At 38.5% G+C, this 27,453-nt stretch overlaps 1 protein-coding gene across 6 annotated transcripts; it reads left to right on the top strand.

The window, feature by feature from the left end:
• The first annotated feature begins 1,476 nt into the window (after positions 1 to 1,476).
• Positions 1,477 to 26,306, top strand: rnf157 (ring finger protein 157). Of its 6 annotated transcripts, XM_028029155.1 has the most exons (20): positions 1,479 to 2,454; positions 4,969 to 5,087; positions 9,488 to 9,576; positions 10,488 to 10,637; positions 11,437 to 11,554; positions 11,646 to 11,712; positions 11,806 to 11,849; positions 12,676 to 12,723; positions 12,837 to 12,908; positions 13,043 to 13,202; positions 13,529 to 13,641; positions 13,722 to 13,957; positions 14,572 to 14,674; positions 14,799 to 14,907; positions 17,502 to 17,719; positions 17,807 to 17,869; positions 17,958 to 18,006; positions 21,292 to 21,402; positions 23,158 to 23,192; positions 24,470 to 24,632. In XM_028029155.1, the coding sequence occupies exons 1-19, from the start codon at positions 2,367 to 2,369 to the stop codon at positions 23,190 to 23,192; spliced, it is 1,992 nt and encodes a 663-aa protein (XP_027884956.1). In that variant the 5' UTR covers positions 1,479 to 2,366; the 3' UTR covers positions 24,470 to 24,632. The 6 variants fall into 6 exon arrangements, with proteins under 6 accessions (XP_027884952.1, XP_027884954.1, XP_027884953.1 ...); XM_028029151.1 differs by lacking the exon at positions 23,158 to 23,192 and having other exon boundaries at positions 1,477 to 2,454; positions 13,725 to 13,957; positions 24,470 to 26,306; XM_028029152.1 differs by lacking the exon at positions 23,158 to 23,192 and having other exon boundaries at positions 1,478 to 2,454; positions 17,601 to 17,719; positions 24,470 to 26,306.
• The last annotated feature ends 1,147 nt before the right edge of the window (positions 26,307 to 27,453 follow it).

Genomic DNA, 27,453 nt, shown 5'->3' with positions numbered 1-27,453 from the left:
TTTATAGGACAAATGAATTCTATTTTTTCAAATCCATTTTAAACCACAAAAGCACATAGGTAAAGACACAATAAAAATTACAATGGAAAGTTGAGTGGAAGGAAAAAGTGGGGTAGCAAAAAAGAGCATACGTAACAGCCGATAACCGCAGTCTAGACTATGGGTCAAGAACGACAGGAAGCTGTATCCAGGTCTTTGTGGTGTAACTGTTGCACCCATATCATTAAGCTAAAATGGTTATCAGCTTCTTTTCTTTTGATTGACACCCATTTCAATCAATTGTGTTGGGCTATGCTCTCTCCATATCCAATTAAATTCACCTCCATATCCAATTAAATTTACCTTGTACTTGATTCACTTTGTGTATCAAATACCACTTAAAATGTTAAATATTCAGGGTGTTACCTTCACACAGAGAGATCAAGCTTCTGCATATGCTCCAAAGAATTGAAAAAAATGCATCTAATCTAATTTGGGTATGCATTTTACAGGTGTGTTTAGGGGGACGGGAATGTTAGGAGGTTGGCCACTCCACAGTCAGAGCTCTCAGAAGCTTCTTTGTTGCTTGTTTGTTTTGTTTTTCAGCTCATGTAAAATGCTGTCAGAAGCTGGACAGTTTCTCAGTGGTCCTAGGCCTGAATAGAACCCCAAAGGGTACTGTGAAGAGGAATTTGACACTAGACCCAACAATGCTGACAAGCTGAAGGTCACTGCAAAAGCACCCTGGGATAATCACCTCCATGCAATGCCCTATAGATGCTGCAATTCTAGCAAACACTGTGAATATGTATTGAGTGCATATACTGTGGATTACATGGAAATGTCCATGTTTTATTCATCTATAACGATAACACTGTGTTACATTTAACATTTTCAGTAAAGACCTTCACATCTTTCACAGTGTTCAGATCATAAACTACATGTAATGTCCTAAAATAAAAGTAAAATAAAATGAAAGTACATCTATTTTAACTCTTGAGATCTATGATCCTGCAACCTTTAAATGCATCCCTTCTACAACACAGCTAATTCAAATAAATTGTTCATTACTTGGTCTCTGTGGAGCTTAGTGACATGCTGATGAGGGATTTCACTCATTTGATTCAGGTGTGTTGGAGCAGGCAGGAATACATGCAGAATAATACTCAGGCTACCCCCTAACAGGTTCTGCGTACAGTCCACTTAATTGCCCTCTTTTGGATTGACTTAAAGTTTCAACAACCACTCAGTAATTAATTTGAATTAATTTTAACCTTCGGTGTTTATTTCAATTGAGAATTATTGTCTTTTTTGCTACCTCTCAAAGCGAAGTTGCCACTCACAACATGGTGGACGCGCTGACGTATCGCTACTAACCAGCAACGACGCTCCTCACTCCCGTGTTGGGAGGCTATTGGCTCCCCTGCTAACCGGCTCCGCCTCCCTCTGGTGCTTTGCTGCTTGTAACCGTTACATCGCCCTCTGTTGAACAGGAGTCCGTCATAAACCACAACCGTAGCTCTCTGTTTCTCTTTGTTTTTACTTAGCTAGATAAAAGCGATCGAGATCATCGTCCACTTGCAGCTCAGGAGTTTTTCTTTTCTTTTTTTTTTTTTTTTATAAACTACCATCTATTTTAGCGACTTTTATTTCATTGTTGGACAAAACTAAGCGCTCTGAATGATCTGATTGTTCTTGTTTTAAAGATCAGACGGCTTAAATTAGAGAGCTTTAAATGTCTCTCATCTGGTTTTAGGCACGGAGCCACGCACTGCAGTGCAGCAGCCGTTAGCCGCTAGCTGCTGCTAGAGAGAAAGGGGGGACTGCGCAAAAAAAAAAAAAAAACACGGTCAGGATTTGTTCCTGCGTGACGTCATGGGGATCCAAAGGGCTCTCTGACAGTATCTAGCACCGATGGAAGAAGTGTGTGTGTGTGTGTGTGTGTGTGTGTGTGTGGAGGGGGGATACATGATCATCATCGTTCAGCCGAGGTGTCGAAGAGCGACTGTTTGCCACACACTGTCCGGTGAAGAAGCGATCTAGGCTCGGAGATTTTGGCTTTGGTCCACCATGAGAGCGCTTCCCATCTGTTAAAGCGACTGCTACCTTTATTTTTTATTTTATTTTTTTGTTACAGAGAGAGAGAGAGAGAGAGAAAACACTTATACACTGAGAGAGAGACAGAGAGAGAGAGGACGGATAAGCAGCCAGACAACAACTATACTAATCCCCGGGACGGTCACATTCACGGCGGAGGCTCGGAGCCGACAGAAATGTTCAGGGGCCGCACGAACCGGATTAAATGATAGCGACTAAAGAGCCGCAGCGCACAAAGCGACCCTGAAGTGTTATGCCCGTTTGGCCGTGTGGTCTTTATTTGACTGGAAATGGGAGCTTTAACAAGCAGACAGAACATAGGCGTGGAAGAAGTGGACATTCCGTCCAGTTCGGTGTATCGTTATCCGCCGAAATCTGGTAAGTCAACAACAGGTCGGCCCGGGGTGGGTTCCTGCTCCCAAGATCACTGCAGACGCTTTATTCTGAGCTCCATCAATAAACCTGGTTAAGGAACGGGCCTGCAGAGCACCTCCTAAACCATCTTCTCTCACAATTGATGCTGCAGTTTTAGTTAGAATTATTCGTAGGACTTAATTATTCGAGTTTATTTCTAGAAGAATAAGATTAAGATATGGGCTAGACAAAAAAAAACTATCCTTTAACACTGTTTTTCTAGCAGCGGCGTCACCATGGGGTGGGCAAAGGGGGGCAATGGCCACTCATAAATTGGATTCCATTCTTGTCAGATAATGGCATACGCATAAATGTTATATATACATTTGTGAGAATCTTTGATAAGTTGCAGCATTAATTATTTCACTTATTCATTCTGGTTTTGTCCCTTAAATTATACCATCCATCCATTGATTCCATTTTCTAACACCCTTGTCCCTAGTGGGATCGGGATTAAATTATGCCATAATCGCTTATTTTGAATAAAAAATAAAAAGAGGACGTTTACTGTCTTTTGAAATTTCAGACATCAAATTTCACAAAGGCTGACAAGAAGAAAAAACACAAAATACACAAACATAATATTTAGCCACTTGAAGCCTGAACCTACTGACAGGTTCTTTAACTTCTAAGGAGGATCAACAATTTTTAAGGAGAAGAAAATTTATACCAAAGCGACATACCTTACTAAAAATTGTGAAATTCATACAATACTTTCTGATGGCACTTTTCAGCTCACTGGTGAATGATAAGCTGTACTAAATGGAATAACAGACTTAAAATGTATGATTTTGCTGGTATTTTTTTAATAGCAATTTTGTTCCATCTTTTGATTTATGATTGCTGGTGTAAAGCACTTTGATCAAGCGTTGTTTTTAAATGTGCTGTGTACATAAATATGACATTGACATTACACAAATTCTCCCAAATCAATCTTGTGACTGTGAAAATGGCAGAGGGAGCATCATGCTTGCAGTTCACAATTCTGGACTTCTTTGCACGGGTCCATCAGAACAAATATGAGTCGTATTGAATGATGCAAATATCATTGAATTGATGACATTGAAGTTTGTGTTTCTAATGTGAAAAATAAAGTTTAATGAATACTTTTGGAAGGAATTATGTGATTTAAAAAAAAAAAAACCAGCATAGCAGTTTAAATGCCATGTGGCTTTTTTTCTTTGCCTCATCATGCTTAGCTTCTCCGTCCTGATTTAGGTTTAATCCTATTTTAGCCTCAAAAACGAGATTGTGTCTGAACACGTCAAGATATTACTCTTTGGAGCTAAAGCTACATCAGGTATAAAGTAACATGACATTTTTCCCCAAATAGAGGTCGGAAACCTCAAGAGATACATGTTGAGTGCTATTTGTTCGTAAACCTGATTGCATAATTTTGTTCTAAAAAAAAAAACAAAAAACGAAAAGCAGTGAAAGATAGAGGGAGAAATGTTGATTTTGTGGATGCCACTGTTGCCACGGCAGCTGTGTGAATTGGTAGCCTGAAGCAGAAGGTGATGGTGGCTGCAGCCGGTGAAACCGATCTGTCAGCCCCAGTTCCTGTCTGTGGGATCTGGTGACAAGGCCACTTTTCCCACCTGCTGCAAATAATAAGAATGTGATGAAGAGCAGAGACAGGCTTCTTCGTCAATGAGCCTTTTTCCCCCTCCAGTGTGGAAATGGCTGTCATTGTGTGGCAAAAATATCCTTGAAAGAAGCAATAACTTGGTTCCCAGGTGGAAACCTGCCTTGCTGGCTGCTTGTCATGAGTTGAGACGATGAACCACCATTACAGTCTTATGGTATTAGCCTGACCTGTCATTAGAAAGCAACATGTCCATTAAAGTTACTTGTTGTCCAGCTTGAGTTTCTAAACATCTGAAAGGCTGCTTACTGACTTTGTTCTAACTTTTCTACATCAAAGACGGATTTGATCTCCCCAGCAATTAATTTTTTTTTTTTTTTTACCAGTTTCATAATTTAATTAATGGGCTAAAATATGAATCTGTATTTTAGGCCGTTTAGACTCATTGGATCTGCTTTATCAACTGAACCATGTCTTTCATATCATGTTTTTTTTATTTTTCTTGCACATCAAATACATTTTTCATTAGAACTATATAAAACGAAAGCACACCTCCCTTTAAATGTGAAGGTTTTACTGTTTTAACAAACTTTCTCATTTTGCCTTCATTTTGTGGTTGGTAAATTTTTTACCATGGCTATAGTTTCTCCTTGGATTTAAGTTCATAGTTATTCCTTAAGGTATATGGGTTTGAATTTTATAGTTTCTTAAAGAACTGCAACTCCACATCCTATTTAAACAAGGTTAAAGTACCACAAAAACTAACATTAACCAAACAATGGGGACATTTTCACCCTCTCTAACTAAGGCACATATGTTCTTATCATGTTTTTTTTTAATCTTGTATTGTTTCAGATTGGTCTAAAAGTGATTCTCTCATTCTCTTTTTGCAGGGAGTTACTTCGCCAACCACTTCATCATGGGAGGGGAGAAGTTTGACTCCACCCATCCGGAGGGGTACCTATTCGGGGAAAACACAGATCTCAACTTCCTGGGGAGCAGACCAGTATCAGTAAGTTTCTTCACACTGCCGATTAATTATATAGTCTACTTTGAGTGAGATCTTCAAGTGAAAAATTGTCTATTTATTGATGGAACTTGACTTAATGTCGTGTTTTGATTGTTGATTCTATGTTGCATTGGGTTTCTGTGTTAGATATGATGTAAAGCACTTTGAAATGCCTTGCTGCTGAAATGTGCTATACAAATAAAATTTGATTGATTGACTGATTGATTGATAACTTTATCTTGATTTGTGGTTGTCAGGCTTTTTGTTAGTGCCACCTCACCATGTTTAATATTAATGACCATTTTTGCTCCATTTAAGCACATCTGTTTCTAATAATATCAAGCGCTGCTGTTTCTTAAGATATTAGCACTATTTTACCACTATTTTAGCCCTGTTAGCTAATGTATTCATATATAGTTGAATACATTAGCATGTACAGTATATACATCTATTTTTTCCCTCGGAAGTTAAATCCGACCAAACTTCTTTTGTTTTTAGTTCAATTAGAATGACCAAATTTATTCCTACTGGCTAAATTCCAAATTATGGAGAGAATATGTCAGAATTATGTATTAATATCTGCAAAATCATTGTACTGACTAGCATATTGATTTTTTTCCTGCTGTGATGTCAAAGGGAGTTGCTGACTTTTTGGCTTCTTCAAAGTCAATTAACAGCCTGTCAAACCGTCACTGATTGAAATTTATTTCATCTCAATAAACTAATTAAGACAGGAAAATCATAATCTGCTGACTCCACATGCAATGAGACCGACAAGCGACACATTCACTGGAGAGTTTGTTCAAACTCAATCAAGAGCCTGAAGGTCAAACTGAAGAGAGCTGCACAGTCAAAGCGCTGTTGCCTGCAGAGGAGAGGCAGAATTTGCCACAGACGAGCGGAAGCTGATATAAAAATGCTTCCCTCCGTCTCTGCCAGCACCAATCTCAGTGCTTCTGCTGTTTCTGACTGCGGGGGCTAAAATTAGGCGAACAGTCTTCGCTTGATTTCCTGAGTGTGTAATCCTTCTGTGGGCACAGGATTCAGTGTTGTTTTTGTTAAATTGAATTTTATTTTTTGCATATGCGTTTTTTTTTAATGCTTTACCAGCATTGTATAATGGTGTTTGGTTTCACAAACTTTAGCCGCAGTTTTGCTTTCTGCCTGCTGCACCACACTGGCGCCACAAGTATGACAATGGCTCAAGCTATATTTATGGGTTCCTCAGAAAGTCACTCTCACACGACGCACAAAGAAAATGACGCCACAACAAATGAAATTTGCAGAGTGGTTGATAAAAAGTAAACTCTTAGACATTTCAAGAAGGAATGGCAATAAGTTTAGGGAAGCAGTTGTTAAGGTATATTCTACAGTGAGGAATTTGCTTCATAACATTCAGAACAATTTTACAAACTGCTGCCATTGACCTCCTCTGTATACCAACATATTCTGCACACCAGGAAGCCTGCAGCAGAAGATCTGAAAATATCAATAAATCAAGTTTTTATTTTTATTTTTACATCCCTGTCAGTACGAACGGGTTTACTTCCTCCATGTTATGACTAAAAAACATTAGAACAATTGCAAAAAGTGCCAATAATTTCTCAATAGACTCATTGTTCTCGCAGAATGGATTTTACCATCCACTGCTGATATTTTTGGCTTTATATTCCAGGTCAGCAAGGTCAGCCTGTTTGGAAAATGGTCAGTGTCAAATGACCTGAGAGTAAATGTTCAAGTGAGCATTACATGAAGACTTGTCCAAAAGCTGCATGTTACGAGAGATTTAAAATGTATCCCGTTTAGTGACTGTTTTCACAATGAGAACATGTACAGAAACTCATGATGCATTACATAATCTGTAACTGCACGGTAAAAGGAGATGTGGAAAAACCCAAATCAAAATGGTTCCTGACAAAAAATAAAAATGATTTAAGACGTGTTTGTGTTGCCGTATAAAACTAACAAGACAAGTCTGTAAATTTTATCTTAGTGTGAACACAGTACAAGTACTTAACATTTCACAAGACCAGACGACTATTTTAGTTTAGATTTCACAAGAAAAAAACAAATAAATTTTTATAACATTTTGCCCAAGTTCTAACAATGTAATCTTAGTTTCACAAATCAGTTTAAAAACAAGTTTAATTAGAAAAAGAAAAGGTTTAACTATTCATAAATCATGTTTGTATTTTTCTAATTAAAAGGTATTTGTAATTCTAGTGTTTTCACAAGTAAGTTTGTCTAAACATTCTGGTCTACAGGCAAAATGTAGTTCTTTGAAATGAGCCTTTAGATTAGCACTAATATGAAGCCAATAGCTGCAGATCTCTAACAGAGAACTTGTGCCATAAAATCCTGTTATTTACAAAAAAAAGTAACCAGCTCCACTGCGGTAATTTATTGTTAGAATAAGTTGTTTTATTTGCTCGTAATGTTGGGAGCTTTATTTTTTTATCATCAAAACTACTGCAGACATTCATGTTCTCTCCACCAATAGGTTTGGACGTTTACTTCAAATGCCACAATGCTAGTTATTGCAATAATTTAGTAAAATTGAGTTAAAAACAAAAAACAGAGCTGTAGGTTGTTGTACCGTGAGTTTTGTGACATACATGGTCGCCACTGACCATGTACGTGAATGGCCCGTTTCAGCACCAGCTCCTGTGTGTGTGTGTGTGTTTGTTTGTGTGGTTTGCAGGCGTGACTCCCGCTGAGCCCAGATGTGTAATAGTGCTGAATATGGTGTTATTCTCAGCCACACAAACACCGTTAAACACACGGGAGCTCAGATGAGGGGTAGTACTGTCGAGGTATCCCGACCACATCCTGCACGTTTCTTCTCCCGAGATCCTCAAACGACCTCAGCTTTCCCCTTGCGCTTATTCAGCAGCTTCAAACACCCAGGGAAAGAGTTGCTGGGAAATAAACCAGAGACCAGAATCCAAAATAAACGATATGTGTAAAGTTTTACGGCAAGCCATTTGAGTTAATACTTTATATCCTTGAAGTTTCGCCTACTGTTTCTTAACAGTAGGCGAAAGTAGTGCAGTTTGAAATTTGCTCACACTTATTCAGTACTTTGTTGCAATAGTAAAAGAAAGCTGTTACTAGTAACTTAACGTCACATCCCTGGGCAAGTATTGAATTTTGAAATCTAAACTGTATAGGAACTTTGACTAGTGCAGCTAAAAAGTGTCAAAATTTAATTAGCACATATTGTGGGACTTTATAGTTATGCAACAGACCAAAATGAGCTTTTAGTGAACTAGCAAGCTGTTCTAGCCATTAGGGATGGGCAATTATCATATTATTTATCATTTATTGGGGTGAATTTCTTATAAGAATTTTGATTCATAGTTGTCAGGATAAATACCAATTAATGATGTTTTAAGAAAAGCAAAACTGTCGGTACTGTCAGGATTGCTATTTTTACTATTTGCTCCACTGTTCTTTCAATGAGAGAATCAATAAATATCAATAAATGTAAAAATATAACTTAATGCATGTCAGTGATGCAAATCATGCTGCTTCATGTGACTTGTGTCCTAAAAAAGAATATAACAACTGGATATGTTTTTCAAGAGCAATATTTGTGATTGCTATATTATGCTGTCACAGCCATGCAGTAGGCTAAAAACGAAATGAAACAGTTCTTTTTGTCAATTTTATTATCACAATAATAGAACAAAATATTGATAAATTTTATTGTGATAAAAAATATCACATATCGCCCACCCCTATTAGTAACTTGATATTCTCCAGGTTTACCAATAACTAGTAAGAGTATAAAAGCGTTGACTAGTTGACATTTTCTGACACTTATTGGAAAAATTGTAATTACTAAGCAAGTTTTGTCATTGTGGTTTAAGGTAAATATTCTGGCTGATATCAAGACTATGAAGACTATGTACGCAAATGACTTGCCATAGTATTTATACAAATTTTATATTTTGTTAGTAGCTAAAGTCAATCACAAAGTCAATAAGTGGAGCCAGTTGAAAAAGGTGTTTTTACCTTCTTATCAAAGACCAATTTAGTGCTGTAAGAAACTCTGTTCGACCCTGGAATGTTTTTCTATACTCTGGTCCTGTTTAGTGCAGAAATAAAAGAGAGAGAAAAGAAAAGCTGACTTGAAGTGTCAGCTTTGTCCCTGAAAAGACTCAATTTGAGCATTTTTTTTAGCCCAGACTCAGCACTTGTCAGCACCAACTGCATCTGTGCTGATCACCCAAAGCCCTTTGGCGTTAAGGTTAAGTCGGACAGAGGTCATTGTGCAACCCTGAATTTGCTGCGGTCAAGAAGAAGAATGCTGGTTTGGCTTAGGAGAAAACAAAGTTCTCACCCTCTTGTCTCATAACATGTATTTTACATCTAAAATGTGTTTTCTGTTTTGTGTTCAGTTCCCGTATGCAGCTCCTCCACCTCAGGAACCAGTAAAGACGCTACGAAGCCTTATAAACATTCGAAAGGACACGCTGCGGCTCGTGAGGTACGCGCATGTCATTAAATTGTTCAGGGTTTGGTCAATCTTGCTATTTTTAGCAGGGTTGACCAAAGTAAAACTGATATTTTTAGAGGTTGTGTTGAATCATTCATGCTTTTTTGTAATGCTAACATGCACATACTCATGTCAGAGGTAAGCACAAGCTGTTTGTCTTCTTTTAGAGCAGAACTTATAATGAAGAAAATACTCATTAATATAAATATGTTAAAGACAAAATGTTGTTCTTCATCTCAATGGATTTTTTATTAGTTTCTTTTTCATAACTGTATATTGCAAATTAAATCCCAGTATTCACACCCTTTGATTTTTTTTTACAACACCCACAAACTAACATTTATTTCATAGGGGTTTAATTTGATTCATTTGATACAAATCAAACTAAGCCCCTATAATGACCCCCTGTTGCTGCAGGAGTTGAGGCTCTTCTTACTTACACTGTCACAATGCAAATTCTGCTGGACAATAAATAGTCCCAGAAATTATTGTGATGAACGATAATTGGTACCATCTTCAAATAATATATTGACAAAGGCATAATAATGCAATTATACCCTCTCAAATATCAATGAACTATAATTTCGAAAGAACACTTAACACTGGAACTGGAAGACATTTTAAATATAGAAAAATAAACAAACAAAACAAGAAATAAAATTGATTATGAAGTGCAAATTAGCTACTTTGTACTGTGTGTCAAATGTGTGCAGCATTTTTTTTAAATAGCAACTCCTCAGAAATGTTAAAAAGCAGCATCTCTTTCAAGATCAAACAAACTAAACAAACAAAATTATCACACATTAATTTAAAATGTGATTAATTGATTAATTGCTTATTGTGACAAGCTTAGTCTTGACATTTGTAACTTTTATTTTTGCATTTTTCCCACCTTTGTCCAGGTGTAGTGAGGACCTGAAGTTGCCAGGGGACGAGGCGGCGGTAAAGAACAGGGCGTGCTATAACGTAGAGTTCACCTTCGACGCCGACACACAGGTTGCCATCACCATTTACTACCAGGCCATTGAGGAGTTTCACAACGGAGTGCCAGTGTAAGTAACAGTGTGTGTGTTTCAGGGAAGCTGATGATAATGCTCTGCAACAGACCTGCTTCAGCTTTTCTTTTTTTTACAAAACTATTAAATATTTTTAGCTTTGTGTGTTCAACTGAAAAAACCCAAAAGACAAACAGGTCTATGATTTGGACTGTATGATACATTCAGCTCACAAAACAAGACACTTAAAAGTGAGTTTTCAGTGGAGAATTATCCAGTCGAAGCTTGGTTTGTTCTTATGTTGATGTTTTTATGATTGTCTAATTCTAAATGCTTCAAAAACATTTAAATTGTTCATTTTAAATTAATTTGTCATAAACAGTTTCCTGTAGAATTATCCAAATTAGGCTAAATCTGTCCATTTATTTTTTTTACTCTGTGCTAGAAAGGACCAAAAGTAGTAGATTCATTATTAAACTGTGAAACATACATTTAGTTTAACACTGTCAGAACGCTGCCATCTTTAGATTTTCATATTCATGCATGTTCTGCCAACCAGGTCCAGCTTTGCTTAAGAATGTTATCCCTCTTGTTCTGAGTGTAGGCGTCTTATGCAAAATAAAAACGTTTGGACGATTTTTGTCCAAACGTAGGCGGGTGTTTCCTAATCTCCTCTTGACATATAGAAGTAAAATCCCTTAAATGCATCTTTCCCTCCTTTGATGGAAATGTATTTAAGCAGAGTTTCTTGGACATTCATGCAACCCGATGGCTTCTTTAGCAGCTTCAGTGTACAGAAGCAGGGAGCTTTTTTTCCTGCTGACCCATTGGTCCTGCTCTTTCTGCCCCTCTGCAGTTACCTGCCACAGGACAGCTCGCTGCAGTCGGAAACGGTGCATTTTAAGAGGGGAGTTTGCCAACAGTTCTGTCTGCCCTCGCACACCGTCAACCTCAGCGAATGGGCGGACGAGGAGGTAAGCCGCCTCATACTGAAAACAGGCTCGTGTGAATCTGCAGGAGGGGGAAGGCAGCCTGTGCAGAATAACAAATGCTCCCTCTCCTCAGCTGCTGTTTGATATGGACAAGGAGATCTTCCCTATGGTCGTCCAGGCTGTCGTAGACGAGGGAGAAGGTAAAACCTCTTACCTTGATGCTTGATAGATGGCGTGGAAGCACTGCAGCAGAATTTGAAGCTAAGGTGATCCACTGTGTTTTATCTTTCCAGAACATTTGGGCCACTCTCACATCCTACTGGCTACATTTGAAAAGGTAAAGCCAGGCTGTTTTATGAGTTAGAACCAGTGAGGCTGCAGGAACATAATGCTCTTACAGCTAAAAATAGGCTTTTGATTTTCAGTTTTTTAATGTCTGGGTGCTTGAAATCCTTGAAAAGAATTTCAGTCAGTTGTTTTCAAGGTTTGGAAAGTGCTTAATATTCAAAACTGCACAGTTTTGTAATAAAGTGCAGTCAAATGTTTGATTTGTAAAAAGCTATTTGCAGCTGAAACCAGATATTTTAACACACCTAATAAAAAGACAGACGTATTTTTTTCTTACTGTCTGAAGTTAAATCAGAGTAAGCTTTTATTGTTTTAGGTCTGTTAGAATTACTAAAATAATTTCTATTTGCAGAGACTTTTTTGTGTGACTTCTTTTGTATATTGTGTTTAAACATTTAATTAGAGCAGGAAGATCATTTACCTTAACACAACTGTCTGGATTGTTTCGTTGTAATGAATATTTATTATTTCTAATGACTCAGTGACTTATATTTTATATGTTATTTCAGGACTTTTTGTTAAATTAGTGTTTTGCTGTTGGGCCAGTCAGTTGTAAATTGTGTGTGTTAGAGAGACATTTCTAAACATATAATTTTATTGTATTTTAGATTACCTTGTCTCTGCTGTAGAGTGTTGAATACTGTCACAAGATGTTATTAATAACAGTAATAAATAATATTTTTAACTCCAGTTTGGCATCTTACCTTGAAAATGTTTGAAAAGTGGTTCAATTTTGCTGAAGGAAAAATGTAGGAACCCTGCACTGTAACATCAACAAACTCTTAAATTAACACAATTCTTTGCCATTTTTTCAGCATATGGATGGGAGTTACTGTGTAAAACCTCTGAAGCAGAAGCAAGTGGTGAATATACTTCCTTTCCCTTATTGTGTTGTTGTTTTTTTAATACAAAATATAAGTTCCTGTTTATGCTTCACCCCTGAGACCATCTGACTTTATTGTGTTTCTTTTCCCAGGTGGATGGAGTTAGCTACCTGCTGCAGGAGATCTATGGGATCGAGAACAAATACAACAGTCAGGAATCAAAGGTAGAAATAAAAAACGAAAAGAATTAAGCTGTCTTTCATCTGAAATGACATGGCAGAAAAATACAGCAATTTGACGCAGCTGTCTCCTTTGTTAGGACGGCTCTTTTAAAAGTCTCTTTCTTTTTTGCCTGCAGGTGGCTGACGACGAGATCAGCGACAACAGTGCCGAGTGCGTAGTGTGCTTGTCTGACGTGCGAGACACCCTCATCCTCCCGTGCAGGCACTTGTGTCTCTGCAACGCCTGCGCAGACACGTTGCGCTACCAAGCAAACTGCTGCCCTATCTGCAGGCTGCGTGAGTTCACCTCCCTAATGCTTTTTCAGAACATGGCTTCAACTGGCAAACTTCAAAATTCACCCTTACAATCAGCTTTTTATTTTTTTTATTGCAAGAATTCAAATTGGATTTGAATTCTATCAATAGATTGATTGATTGATTGATTGATAGATCTTTAGATATATATTAATAGGCAGACAGATATTTAAAGATATATAAGCGTTGTGTTCATTTCTGACAAAATCTTTGAGTGTGGGAGACTATTTGAACAACTCTACAGAAGCGCAGTTTTGCTTACATAAATTTTCGACGTTATTGTTGTATTGTTTTTATTTTCCTGTTAGCCTTTAGAGCTCTGCTGCAAATTCGAGCAATGAGGAAGAAGCTCAGTCCTCTGTCACCCACCAGCTTTAACCCCGTCATCACCTCCCAGACGTCGGATTCAGAGGAACATTCGGTGAGACGTCGCTGAAACAGGAAGAAGGAAATAATATCTTTGTCCTCCACTTCTAGCAAACTTTCCTGGTGTTCTTGCAGCAGGCGTCCGAGCATATCCCGCCTGGTTATGAGGCCGTTTCTCTCCTGGAGGCGCTGAACGGCCCCCTGAGCACGTCCTCGGTGGTTCCCCCTCCTCTCCATTCGGGTCCCAGCCACGTCACCGGGGTGTTGCCACCGTATAGCAGCGAGCCCCACCCAGCGCCGACCCGTTCCCTTTCGCCTCTCGACCAGTCCAACTCCAGTCAGGGATTAAAACTAAAAAAGAGCGGTTCAAAGTGAGTCCATTAAAAACCTAAATCTTTATCGTTCAGATCTTTAAGACATCTTCAGTCAAATTCATCAGAAGATGTAGTTAAATTTAGCCTGAAAACAAACCTTGTTGCAGAGTTGTTGAACTTCAGACCATCAAGAATATCATTAAAAAGAAAAATTGTGAACATTTATGCAGGGGAAAAACTAATACACATTAATTTAACATATGTTTCCAAAAACTGTATAACAATATTCCTATGCAGACTGACAGACTGAGTGTTTTTCATGTCTGGATAAATATGAAAAAGGAATAAATAACGATGGAGAAATCTGTCAACTTCAGCCCATATCACATATGCATCCTTTCTCCCTTCTTTTTATCCCCTTTTTTCATCTTTCTTTTATTTCTTTCATTGTTCTTCTCTTGCTTACCCCCTTCATCATTTGTCTCTTGTATCCATTCCTTTAGTTGATTTTTCTTTCTTTTCTAAAACAAATATGAATGTCAAAGTCCAGGAGAAAAAATGTTGCACAAAAAGGGCAAAGCTTGTACTACCAGTTTAGGTAATCACATATACAGTATCTCATGTAATGAAAAGAAAATATTCAGAATCTGATGCAACCTTGTTTATCATAGATCACTTTCCCAGAATTCCTCTGTGCTTCCGGAAGAGGAGGACGAGAAATCTTGCAGTGAATCGGATGCATGTCGTCCCAAACTGGCAGTGGACCAGCAGGAGGTGCGTTTCTGTGTCTGCATGTTTTATAAAGAATGTGAGAGGAACATGAGTTTGCACTTTTACTTTTGTGTGTTTTTAAATATTGGATCATGCAGCACTGTAAGCTCACCGCTGTGTCTTCCAGTGCGGAGTAACTCCAGACAGCGAGAACCTGACTCTCTCCTCATCGGGAGCCATCGATCAGTCGCCCTGCACCGGCACCCCTCTCTCCTCCACCATCACCTCCCCTGAAGGTACGCAAATACGCAGACAACTCCAGCCTTATCTAAAGCTGAACCAACAAACAGAAACACTCAAATTATTACCTTTAGTTGATAACAACAAAACAGCTGTTGTTCATCAGAGTAATTCACATTTTAGAAATCGTTGCTGCTTTGCACCAAATATTATGTAAAAATCATTTATCAATTAATTTATTGGTTGTTCTGACAATTATTGATTAATCTGGTAAAAAACAATAATATAGGCACATTCTGCAGAATTTTCAGTTAAGCTTATTTTATACATTCTTACAAAGGCATTAAGGTAATTCCTTCAGTGTATGCATCAACATTTGTAGAATAGGACACATCTGCATCTAAAAAACACTTCTAACATCAACATGTAAAAAGCTCAGCCCTTTCTGCTTGACTAAACATCAATTTAATTGAATCAATTATCAATTAAGACAATAATGTAATAAAACATTGCATTGCAAAAGGTGCTTAATAGGAGATTTAACAGGAGAATTTCAACCATGTTAAGCTAAAACTATGCCACTTGAGGAGTTCTGGGTAGAACATATATGCAGACAAAATTATTTTCCTTCCTCTTAAATGCAAAATGTTTGTTTTTTGTCTGGTTTTGGCTTAATTACTGCTTTGACTGTGTTGTTTCTTTCAGCAAATGGCTCCTATCAAACAGCGCATTAAGCTCAGTCCATTATCCAAATTACTTCAAGTTTTCTCTCTGGCAGATTTCATCGTGTTATTACCTTGCAGCAATCACTCCTCCTGGATGTAGCGGCAGTAGAGAATCGCTTGTGTTTTTGACTTTACAGCAATCCCTCATTCAGAGCATGCAAGTAGGAACAGAGATGAAAAGCTCCTCTTAAACAGGAAGAAACCTCAAGTAGAACCTGGATCATCAGAATCGACCGGGGGTTTGAGAAGGCAGAGCAGAAAGACAAAAAGAAACAAAAAAACTGAAGGAAAGGTACTTTTAATGAAAAGTGAAAAGCTTTAGCAAAAAAGGAAAAAGGTTTAGTTTTCACCAGCATTACCTCAGCCGATAATGAGAAGGCACCGAACAGAACGCCAGACCTGGTGTAGCTTCCTTGGAAAGAAAAAACATACAATTATCAGTTGAAATTACATAAAATAATACAAATTGGAAAGTAGTTGAAAAAAATGGTAAAGAACAGTTATTAGAGATTTCTCAGGATAATCTTAGAATGAGGCGTGAGAGAGGCAGAGCCAGGGACAACAGAATTTATAAAAAATGTAAGATTTGATGTCCTGGAATGATCCTACCCTTAACTTATTTAAAATACTGCGGTGGGACCTTAAGAAATGCCCACAAACCCCAATGATCTGAAGTAACATTGCAAAGAGGAGTGAGTCAAAATTCCTTCACACCAACGAGAGAGGCTGTTAAAGTCAGACGGGAAATGAGAGGAAGTTTGCTAAAGGTGGTTTTACAAGCTGCTGAATCATGTGGTGTAGCAATGTTCCCCCACGACTGCATTTAAATTTCAGCTGGTTTTGTGGCAGATGTTAAAAATATCACAGCAGGACAACAATACAGTAATGACAGGTGACATTGGCGGGAGAAGGTCATGAACAACAAAGATTGAATATTTCAATCTTTTGACCTGTGCTATACAAACAGATCGAAAAGGCTCCCTCCGTAGGGTGGCTGAACTCAGCCTGATGGTGCTTTCACACCAGCCCTGTCTAGTCCGCTTTAATCCAACTGTAGTTCGTTTGCCTAGTAAGTCTGGGTTCGTTTGGGGAGTTGTGAATGTGCAATCGAACTCTAGTCCGCCTACAAACCTACATCTCGGTTCGGTTGAAGTTAACTCTTGTGTGGTTCTTTAGCGACTGCATATGTGAATGCAAGCAGACTGGAGACTGATCCAAAAGCAGGAAGCAAGCCATTGCACAGTGCATTCTGGGTAAATTTAGTCAAAACAAATGTAAGGGTCTAACTCTAGTGGAAAAAATTGCTTGTGGTCTTTTACCAAAGATAAAAGAGAAATTCTTCCACCGCAAAAATTTGACGCCACTGCATTTTTGTTTACATTTTGTGGAGAAGAAGGTGCACTCAGTATCTTCTTTGGAGGTTTTTGGGTTGTTTTCTTCAGTGGTTCTTGGTGCAGCGCCACCACAGGCGAGGAAGTAAACAAGTTTTTCAATTAGTTTGGATCATCTGTCACAGCGCAGTGTGAAAGTGAACTGCATCAACTGAAAATGCAACAAGCATTGCAGTTTTGGTTCCTAGTTGGATAGAACCTACGGGACTATGAGGTGTGAAAACATTATTAGAGTGAGGGTGAGTGTCTTCATGATCCGGGGGAGCTCAAAGTGGAGCCGCTGCTTCTCTGCATCAAAAGGAGTCTGTTAAGGTGGTCCAGGGATCTGATCTGGATCCCCCCTGGACGCCTCCCTCTGGAGGTTTTCCAGTCTCTCTAGGTCCAGGACAAAGGCATATTTTGCGTGTTTGCTGTTCAGAGGAAGAAGAGATCCTTATTTTTGTTGAGGTTAAATGAAATATACATTGGATATAAAGTAGAAAATCATCCAAATCTTGAGCTGGTCCATCACTTGTATCTCCTTCTATCCATCAGACCCGGTGAGCAGCAGCCTGGCCCAGTCAGTAATGTCCATGGCCTCGTCCCACTCGCAGCACTCTCACATCAGTGCTGACACCATGTCCTCCATGTCAGGGTCCTACCTGGTCGGGGCCGAAGCAGAGCCTGTGGGGGCCGACGAGGTGGGCGAGGTAGACGGCGAGGAGGACCGAGACGCTCCCATGGAGAGCCGAGCTGCACCGCACCAGGACGGGGTGAGTACGAAAAGAGGACAGAAATGGTTGCATGATGATCCTGCTTATTTGAAAGAATGTTGAGATTTTACTTTTTCCTTTATTCAGGAGTTTTCTAGGGAGTCAAAGGGACACAATTACTCTATGGCTGTAGAGGAGCAGGATTCAGAGGTCATTATAGCACAAATACAGGCAGAGTCACTTGAGCTCATTTTCAATTTCATGTTTTACAGAATTGTGCTTTCTCGGTTCCTTTCAGGGAAATGATGTAACAGAAGAGGATTGCTCCTCTCCATCCAATGGGAAAGGTAACTATGAGACTAATCCCTCACCTTTTGCCCGAAAGTGGGTCACCTCCCTCTGCATTTGTTACTCTTCAGTCATGAAGACAGCGTGTGTTCCTTCTCATTAAATATTTGTGTATCTCTAAAAATAATGAGAAAAAGAACGATACCCATGCAATGGCATAGTTTGTCCTGTAGATGGTGCTATCTATGTTTTAATGCATTCGGTTTTGTTTGAATAAGTCTAAATCATCTGAGCTGGGGTGAATATTTAGGTATTATAATCACAATAAGCTCTTTCTTTGATCGTGGTTTTCATGTTAAAAACAACAATCAATTTAATCCTTGATTATATTTAAATCAAATTGATTCTAACAAGGCTAATAAGGGGCAAAAGGGCTGCATTAGGTTGTCTTAATGATAACTTTCGGTTATCATTAAGTCTGCTGTCTTGCTTTTTTTCTTTGTTCTGCATCTTCATGATTATGGAGGGACAAAAGTGCCATCACTTTTGTTTAAAAATTAAAATAAACACCCAGGTAAACTAGGGTGTTTTCACACCTGTTTGATTGGGGACCAAATTGAGACATTTGTTACATTTTCAGATGGTGCGGTTTGCTTTCACAATGCACTGTGTCAAATGATCCAAACCCTTTGAACAATTTGTTCCTCCCCTCACCTGTGGAGACGCTTCACCAAGAACCACTGTAGGAAACAACATGAAAACCTCTGAAGAAGACACTAAGGGTAACTTCCTTCTTCACAAAATGTAAACAAAAATGCAATGAGATTAGATTTTAGCGGTTATAGGATTTCTTTTTTTGTCTTTGGCAAAAGACCAAGAGCAATTTTTCCACTAGCGCTAGACACAGAGGTTTTTTTGGTTGTATTTACCCAGAATGCACTGCACTAGAGTCTGTTTCCTGCTTTTGGAGCGTTTTCTGGTCCACTTGCTGTTCACATATACATTCGAACCACGTAAGACACGTAAGAGATCGTAGTTGGATTGCACATTCACACTTCCCCAAATGAACCGGACTTCCAGGCAAATTAACTAGAGTTCAATTAAAGTGGACCGAACCTGGCTGGTGTGAATGCTTCCTATGTTTTTTTTTTACAGATTGTTTTCTTTTAATTATTGCATTTACAAAAAGTATGTATATTAATTTCATTATTGATTAAATAAATGAATAATTATTCATTTATTTGATGGTGGGCAGCAGATGTTCTATCGTATCCATCCGACTTTCACACCAAAGTCAGAGTGCGGGTCCAACACTGCTCCAGTCAAGTTGATTGGTCTGAAGTGAGCTTGCTGTACATCTAATGTTGGACCAGTAATAATTTGAATTATTTTATGGTGCAGAAAGTATGTAATGAATTACATAAATTATGAAATAACATGAATTTCACATTTATCATTTGTTTTGCAAATTACTGACACATTTATATAATTATGAAGAACTTAAAATTATTTCAAAATTTCTTCAAAATTATATGTATAAAATGTAAAGATTCACTCATCCATTGGATTCTTCTTCTTCTTCTGGCTCTCTGTGCTACATAGAATTTTTTATGTTTAACAAAGGTGCAATTCGTTTGCATAAGTTGTGCCAATTTGTTTCAGTGTTTAATCAGAAAACTTCTCCATGATCTCTGCTCCTTGTTTGTGTGTGTTTGTGAGTGCTGACAGTGAGCGACTGAAGGTTAATCAAACGGTTGGTGTGAGTCAAGGGTTCTTGGAGTTTAATGCAAACATAACGAGGTTAGCTGTCAAAACGACAGCATAAAACATGTTTATGTAAATTAGTTTCTCTGTGAATGGTGTCTTTGTGGGTGTCTGTTAGGACCTAAAGACCTTCCACGTTGAGTGCACATCATGTGTGTGTGTGCATCTATGTGAGCTAAATCCTGAATGGTTTTGGAAAATGGACAGAAACATTTCTGTTTCTGTAACCTTAGTCAACTTATGGAGGACTTATGGAAATCCAGTAAGCATTAATTTATAGAGAGACAATAAACTGAGGATGTGTGTTTAAAGGCAGTGAATGCATTCTCAGTTTCGTATCCGTAGGTGTATTCATGGTCACCATTCAGGACGAGAACAAATTGAGTTTTTTTTTTACACTTTCTAAAGCACAAATATCCACTGACTTTTAGTCAAAAGCAGACTTGGGTTCTGCAGCTGTTAAAAAAACAAAAAAGACTAATCTGTCATTTTTCTAGACCAGAAGCCTTTGCATGTTGTATGTCTGAAGTCCTACAACAGTCCTTATGACTTCTCTGAGAAAATCTGACTAGTTTGTTTCATTAAAATATTAAGTGTTTAGTAGCAAGAGATAAGAAAAAACTAATAAAGTCTTCTGGTTCTCTCACATCCCTAATGAACCACAGATATGACCCAGCATGTTGTGGAAAATACATTTTAAATAGCTGCTTACATCTATTTATTATTATTGAAAATTACTGATCCTCACTTAGTAACACCATCCACTCTGAAGAGTTTAGTGCTTTAAAAAACATAGGTTTCCAGTTTTCCCAATAATCAAGTTGTGAATTGATTAACTCTGATCTACAGACTATCTCTCACACATTTCTTGTTTTATTCAAATAATTTTAAACCCCTTCAAAGTAAAACCTCTGAAAAAAAGGAATCACTTTTCTTGGAAGAGCTGTCGGTTTTATCTTTACGGGGGGGGGAAAAAAACGACATTATTTTATTTAACTAATGTAAATTTCAAGCCCAGGCTTGTATGTTAAAACTATTTGACCAGAGAGAAATAAAGTAGAAGGAAATTGTGCTTAAAACTTTCAATCTAATTTGAATGTTTAGTCAGAAAACAGTCAGCTGCTGCAGCATGATGTCTGCTCTGTCAGTAATGTGTTTTCATATTGCATCATATTCATACATTTTCTTGTTCTAATTAAATCTGACACCCATTGGATTCATTATGAGATCCATTTTAGAGTGTAAATGCTTTGTTTTCCCTGTCGTAGAGGAAAGTTGCTGATATATGACGTAGTGTGTGAAGCAGAAGGCCAAACGTAAAACACATTTGGTCTAAATTGAGTCCACAATCTGTGATCATTTAGCAGAAAACCTTCTAAAGATGGCTTTTAGAGATGTAGTTTATCTCCAGTCTCCGTATTCACCAGATATTCTTCTGATTGTTGTTTAATCATTCTCCACTCCAGCATGGCCTCCTTCCTCCTCCTCCTCCCTGCTCGACTCACCCCTCTTCCTTCCCGCCTCCACCCCCTTCGCGCTGTGCCTGGCTGCTCTTGTTTGACCTTTGCCCTCGCTTGCAGGTGGGCGGAGCAGGTGTCCAGAGTTGGCCAATAACAATCAGGGCGTCGCCCACTGTGACACGCCCTCTTTGGGGTTGGATAATGAGCAGGCTCCCGACAGCCGATTCGCCGGTGAGTGGCAACCTGTCGAACATGGACCAATGAGAGCTTGAGGAGAGAGGAAAGGAAAAGTGAGAAGTGCATGACTCGTCAGCCGCAGTCAAAAGTGTGAACTTTAAATAAAAAAGGAAGTTACTAAGAGGGATTTTATAGCAAAGCATGAAGATTTGGTGCCTTCCTTCTTCTCTTCATCCCTATCAGTTGGTGTTGTGGTACTCCAGTGCTTCATTTTGTGCCAGCTGTGCACTGTTTCCTTCCTCTTCCTTTGAGCCCTGTGTGTTTGTGAGCGAGAGCATCTATCGGGTGTCCGATGAGTGATTTCTGCATGCAATCATAAAAAAAGAAAACATAAAAAACCACATGTATTTGTGTGCGTGTATGTGTGTGAGTGAAACTGGTATTTCTCAATGATTCAAGTTCATGTTCGGTGTCTGCCAGCTCCAAGCCGCTTTGCAAAAACATCTGCACATCCCGTTGTCATCCATCATTCTGACCCCTCCATTCTTTCCCCCAGCCCTCCCTGTTGGTTCACTGTGAGAAGAGCTGAGGGTTCTTGGTTGGAGTCTGACTTCATTTACTTATGCCTTACAGCCAATGATCAGAAATTACAATAACAAATAAAAAATGCACACAAATGTTGGTTTTCTGAAAATGATGTTTAGTACATGGATCAAACACTCTCTTGTGTCTCCTTTTGCATGAATTACTGCATCAGTGCAGCGTGCCATGAAGGCATTCAGTTTGATTTTCAAGTGAAATGTAAAAAAGACACTACTTTCAAAATGTTTGGTCAGTTCAGACTCTTCTGACGTTGCATAAGTGGCCTAATATGTACTAAGTAATGTGACAGTTGTTGTCCAGTTCCTAGATACTTGGGTGTTATGAGTATCGAAGCTCCGACTCAGCCTTTTAATTCTCCAGTAAACTTTTAAAAAAGTTCTTTTTTTTCTCCTCCCTTCCCCTCCAGGGGGTCTTTTGTGGGCTCTAGTGTCCCTTATATGAAAGTAGGCTGACAGGAAAGGGGGAAGAAGAGGGGGGGAAGACATGCGGTAAATGTCGCCGGGTCCGGGAATCGAACCCGCAACAGCCGCGTCGAGGACTCAAGACCTCCAAACATGGGTCGCGCTATCCGCTATGCCACCACAACACGTCCATTTTAAAAAGATTTTGATCTACTTTCAACTAAAAGCTCTACTTTTTGCTGCTGCCTGCACAGCTTTTTACAGAGCAGTTTTTCCTTCCACTGAACCTTCCTTCACTATAGTGGGTTGCAGTACTCTATGTAGAGCCTGCTTGATTAAAAATAAGTCTCATGACCTTTAAACTAATGAGTCTTCTCTGTGATTGTCTAGGCTAATATAATGTAAAATGATAGCATTTCTGTAGTCTCTGTTTCAGCTGCTATATGGATTAAATATGTTTTTTTCCTTAAACATAAATTTTGATTTGCGCTGTACGAGTTCAAACTTCCCCAAAACCTTCAGCTTTGCATCTTTCTTGACTTTTAACCCTTCCGCTCTCAAGCTCCCAGATTCCCCTCATCCCCACGATGATGTTTTATGCTGAACGTTGTTACATGTTTCCTACTCGTGTGTCGTAAAAGTTCTGTTATTTCTCTGTTTCTCTCCTTCTTGATCCTGCCATCATTGTTCTCATCCTCTTCTGTTTTTTCCTGAACATTGTTTCCTTTCCTGCCTTTCCCCACCCATCTCTCTGTCTTTCCTTCGCCATCTTTATTTCCACTTTGCCTCTCTTTCGGATGGACAGATGAGGAGTCGTGCCCAGTGCACATTGAGGACTAGGTATGGAGTCATGGTTAGATGAAGGATTAAACATCAGGGGGACAAATTTTATTTTTCCTATTTGTACATAGAAACAAAATTGTAATAGGACTAATAATCACAACCCTGGAACTTCTTCACATTTTAACCTGATTTTGGCTCTTCAAAATAGTTTGCAGGTCTCCATCATCCAATTCAACTGCAAAAGGTGGTTTTATAAAGTAATGAAAGCATTTTTTAGGTGTTTTTTTATCTATTTAAAATCAAAACATATTTACTTTTCTATCCTTACTGGGTAAAGAAATTAAAGGATATGCCGTACGTTGTTTCCAACTGATTAAAGTGATTTTAACGAACAATTGCACAGTGTGGGTCTGAATGTAAATAAAACATGTATCTTTAATGTGTCCCCATAATGTGTAGCATGTGTTTAATAGGGTGAAAAATTTAAAATTCACAGTTTTCTGCTGCATCCTGATGCAAACACCACTCTTTATGTAGATAAAGTTGAAGTAATGCGACCATTTAAGTAGCGCTCACATTGATTTTGTAGCATTTTGGGCACATGACTGAAGCTGAAACAATTAATCAAATTAGTCGTGATAAATTCTATAAAGCAGGTTTTGCTGTCCAGTTATTGATCAAAAATTCCAACAATAATCAACAGATCAGTCCCACACTGCATAGATGTTAAGTCAGGCACTTCTAACATGCTGATGTTAAAAGTATTTTTAGCTGCAGATGCATCCCTTGGTACAAATGATCAAGCAAACATTAAAGGAATGCTACGTTGATGCATGTTAGGTAATGAAATGATTATTTTCTTATTTTAAAAATAACATATAACAGATGTTTATTTGCATTTTTTATATTATATCTAATTCTGTAAAAAATAAAAGGTTCAAGTGGCTAAATATAAAATCTGGAGGATATTTCAGGCGTTTTATCCCATTAATTGATTAATCATTAGAGTAATTGATTACTAAAATAATCATTAAATGCATCCATACACATGGTTGTATATTTGCGCCGTAATGCGAGGCTCATATGTAATGGTGCTGGAGGGAACGATAGGGTTAGTGTTCAAGTTAAAAAGAATTATACCGGTTTAAATTATGCAGTAGTCTCAAACCCTTTCTCCTGTGAGAAATCAGTCAACTTTAGAATTAAAATAGGTTTTTCTTTAACAATCTTCAATCTGTTCTGTCTGCATTGATTATTTAGTGTAGAAATTTAAAGAAAATTCAACACAGTATGACTAGGTAATGGAGTAATCGCTCTGTTTCTCTCTTTTTCAGACTTCATGTATCTCAGGGGCTTCCGGCCTGCTGTGGATCCGCTCTCACACCACGTCTCCACCAGCAACATTAACCTGGCAGAGCAGGGGGCGGAGAACAGGGACGGCCAGAGTCCCAAACATCCCCGCCGCGGACCGCTCATCGTGTAACCAGTCTAAACCGCCCCGCCCAATCAGCCCCACCCACCCCGCCCATAGGACTGTGGGAACCCGACCATCCGTCTCAAGATTTCTGTCACCGCTGGAAACCGGCTGGAGTAAAACGAGGAAGGAAGAGGAATCACATTTTACATTGTTGGTGCACTTTTATCACGGGTTTTCCTTGTTTTATCGTCAGTGATTATTTCTGGGAATGATTATCCTTCTGCTATTTTATTATTTATTACCTGTAGGGTTATATGAGAGCTCTGTATTGTGTTGGTGTCTTTAGAGAAATACATGCTGCTCCTCTTTCTCTACCTTCTTCCTTCCTACTGATCTACCAGCCAAACAGTCAGGGGCTACTGTGATCGGCAATCTTATTACTACTAACTTCTTCCTCGGTGTTAGAAACTGTGCTATGAGTGAGTGGTGGGACACTTTGACACTAAACATCCGCTCTCACTGGATTACCTTACCGAAGTCAAACAACGCTGACCCCTCGCTTCGGACCAGGGAGCTTCATTCTCAACCTTCGCATGCAGCTTTTCACGTTTTTCCTTCCATTCCCGCCACGCTTTAGAAACTCCTGAATGTAAATTTAGAAGAAGAAGAACATTTTCTGATGGCTGAGCCAAGAAACGGTGGCCAAAATAACCTGGAAAAATAGACATATATGGTAGAATGTAGAACAGCGACAGTGGATTTCATTGAAAGGGGAATATTCAGACCGTAAATCTTCACTTAAACTGGAAATAAATCCAAACTTTGATACACAACCATCCATCTCCATCCTCTCCTTCATTTTAGCATGTCAGTATTAATGTGGTGCAACAGCAAGTACGACCAAGCAATACAAAAACTTGCACCTCCATCTTTTCACCTCCTGCACTAATTCTTAGAGCGGACTGTGTTTGCACTGGCCTATTACACTTCAAACCTTTCAGTATGTTCTAATTGTCTTCTCCTACTTTGATGTTGCCATTATGAAGGGAATCATGGTGAGGAAAACCTCCTGCAGGGCATTTGAAAATGATGTAGCAAGGATTTTCCTCCACCCTCGTCCTCCCCCGAAACCTCTCCGATCTTCCCGATCCGCCCGCCTCCTCTCATTTGTGAGCCTTTAGTTGTTTTTGGTTTTGTAAAACTTTTGATGTATATCTCACCTGTTGTCAAATCGTTTGTGTTTTAATTTGTTGCAGAACACTGTGCTGTTTCTTAGAATGTGGATGAAAATATATGAAAATTTCATAAAGAGGTTTACATAATCGTGCAACCATAACGGATAAGTCAAGAGGAACAATATCTACAATTAATGCACTATTAGCTGATTCCTAGACGACACTTTTCGGTGCATGAGGTGATGACAGAAGTAAGCATGTTAGTCTAGGTCAGCCTGCACCCTCCTGTAGACTTGATAATGGACCACTGCACAAATCTGAAGCGGTACCATGTCTTTCTGTAGTGCTACATTTCGATTGTTGGCGCCCTGTTTCTATTGGCCTGCTCAGGTCAAGACTTCTGCACTACTATAACCCAGCTGCAAACAGTCATGTGATCACAGTCTGAATGTGCAGACAGAGCTGCTTTCTGGCACCAGTCTCAGTATGATATCACAGGAAATTCACAAAACCCCACTTTTCTAGAGTGAAAATGAGAAGTTGACTTAAACAGACAATAAAGATTTTGCAACTAAACGACCCGAGTGATTTTCTGTTTCCTTTTGTTTCCCTTCTGAAACGTCTCTTATACTGGAAATTCATGTCAGTAAATTAAAATTGAGAAGTTAATTTATTAAATGAAAACTACATATATAGATTTATTATACATATAGATTTTGTATTGTTGGTTTCTGTTAATTTGAAGTATATGACTAAATTTGTTTCTTGAAAATCAGAATAAATCAAGTTTACTTGTAAAGGACATTTCAGCAACAAGGCAACTCAAAGTGTTTTACATTATAAAAACACAAAAATCAACAACTGAGACCTTTGCCGTCGTTACACATGTGACAAAATGTGTAATTTATGTTTAATACATAAATGTAACATTATGGCACACAGTGACTGCCGATTTAACTAGCTCTATGAGTAGTGGTGTACACTACATAAAATGATCAATGTTGCTTGTTTATAGACATTGTATTGAAGATATTATTGGAAAATTGAGTGGAAGAAAAAGCTTGTGTAAAAAATGTGCACAAGCAAGGTAATACCGGAGCTCTACTGGATTTGCTGTGCAAACAGTCCACTGGTTTTTCCTTTTGCATATCTTCCCACTAATGTCCTTCAAAACATTTTTTAGCATTGAGCTCTCATTCTGTAGACTTTGGCATTGTCAAAACATAAACTTTCTGTATCATAAATCTTATTAGTGACTTGTCTGCACCTGCTGTCTGTTGTGACAGTGTGGGTGGCGCCGCAGGGACGGTGAGGGTCCTTGACAAGCTAAAGACAAGGCAGAGAAATTAAGCTGAACCTTAACGCTTCCTGTCATTTCGAATTTTCCTCTGACGTATTTAAAAACAATCAGGATAAATCAGAAAGTTACCCTGGAAGTTCTTCAGGGGTGGCTGCAAATAAGAACATTAATCGCCATAATTAGACCTTTTTTTTTTATAATTGAAACTCATTGTCTCATTTACAAGAGAGACGTGTAACATACATCCAACAACAAACAGCATTAAACAGTAATAAGACAATCTACTTAACACTTAAAATCAATACCATGTTATCATCTGAAGGGTCTTAACTAATAACAAATACAAGTGCCTTCAACGTACTGAGTACTTATACTGGATAGTATGCACACACACTTATCAACAAGCTAATATATCTGTTTTAAAAA

The sequence above is a fragment of the Xiphophorus couchianus genome, chromosome 10 (genome assembly GCF_001444195.1).
Source record: "Xiphophorus couchianus chromosome 10, X_couchianus-1.0, whole genome shotgun sequence".
Lineage (NCBI taxonomy): Eukaryota > Metazoa > Chordata > Actinopteri > Cyprinodontiformes > Poeciliidae > Xiphophorus > Xiphophorus couchianus.
Note: the sequence above shows the minus strand (reverse complement) of the source record. Positions and strands in the feature narration are given on the sequence as shown.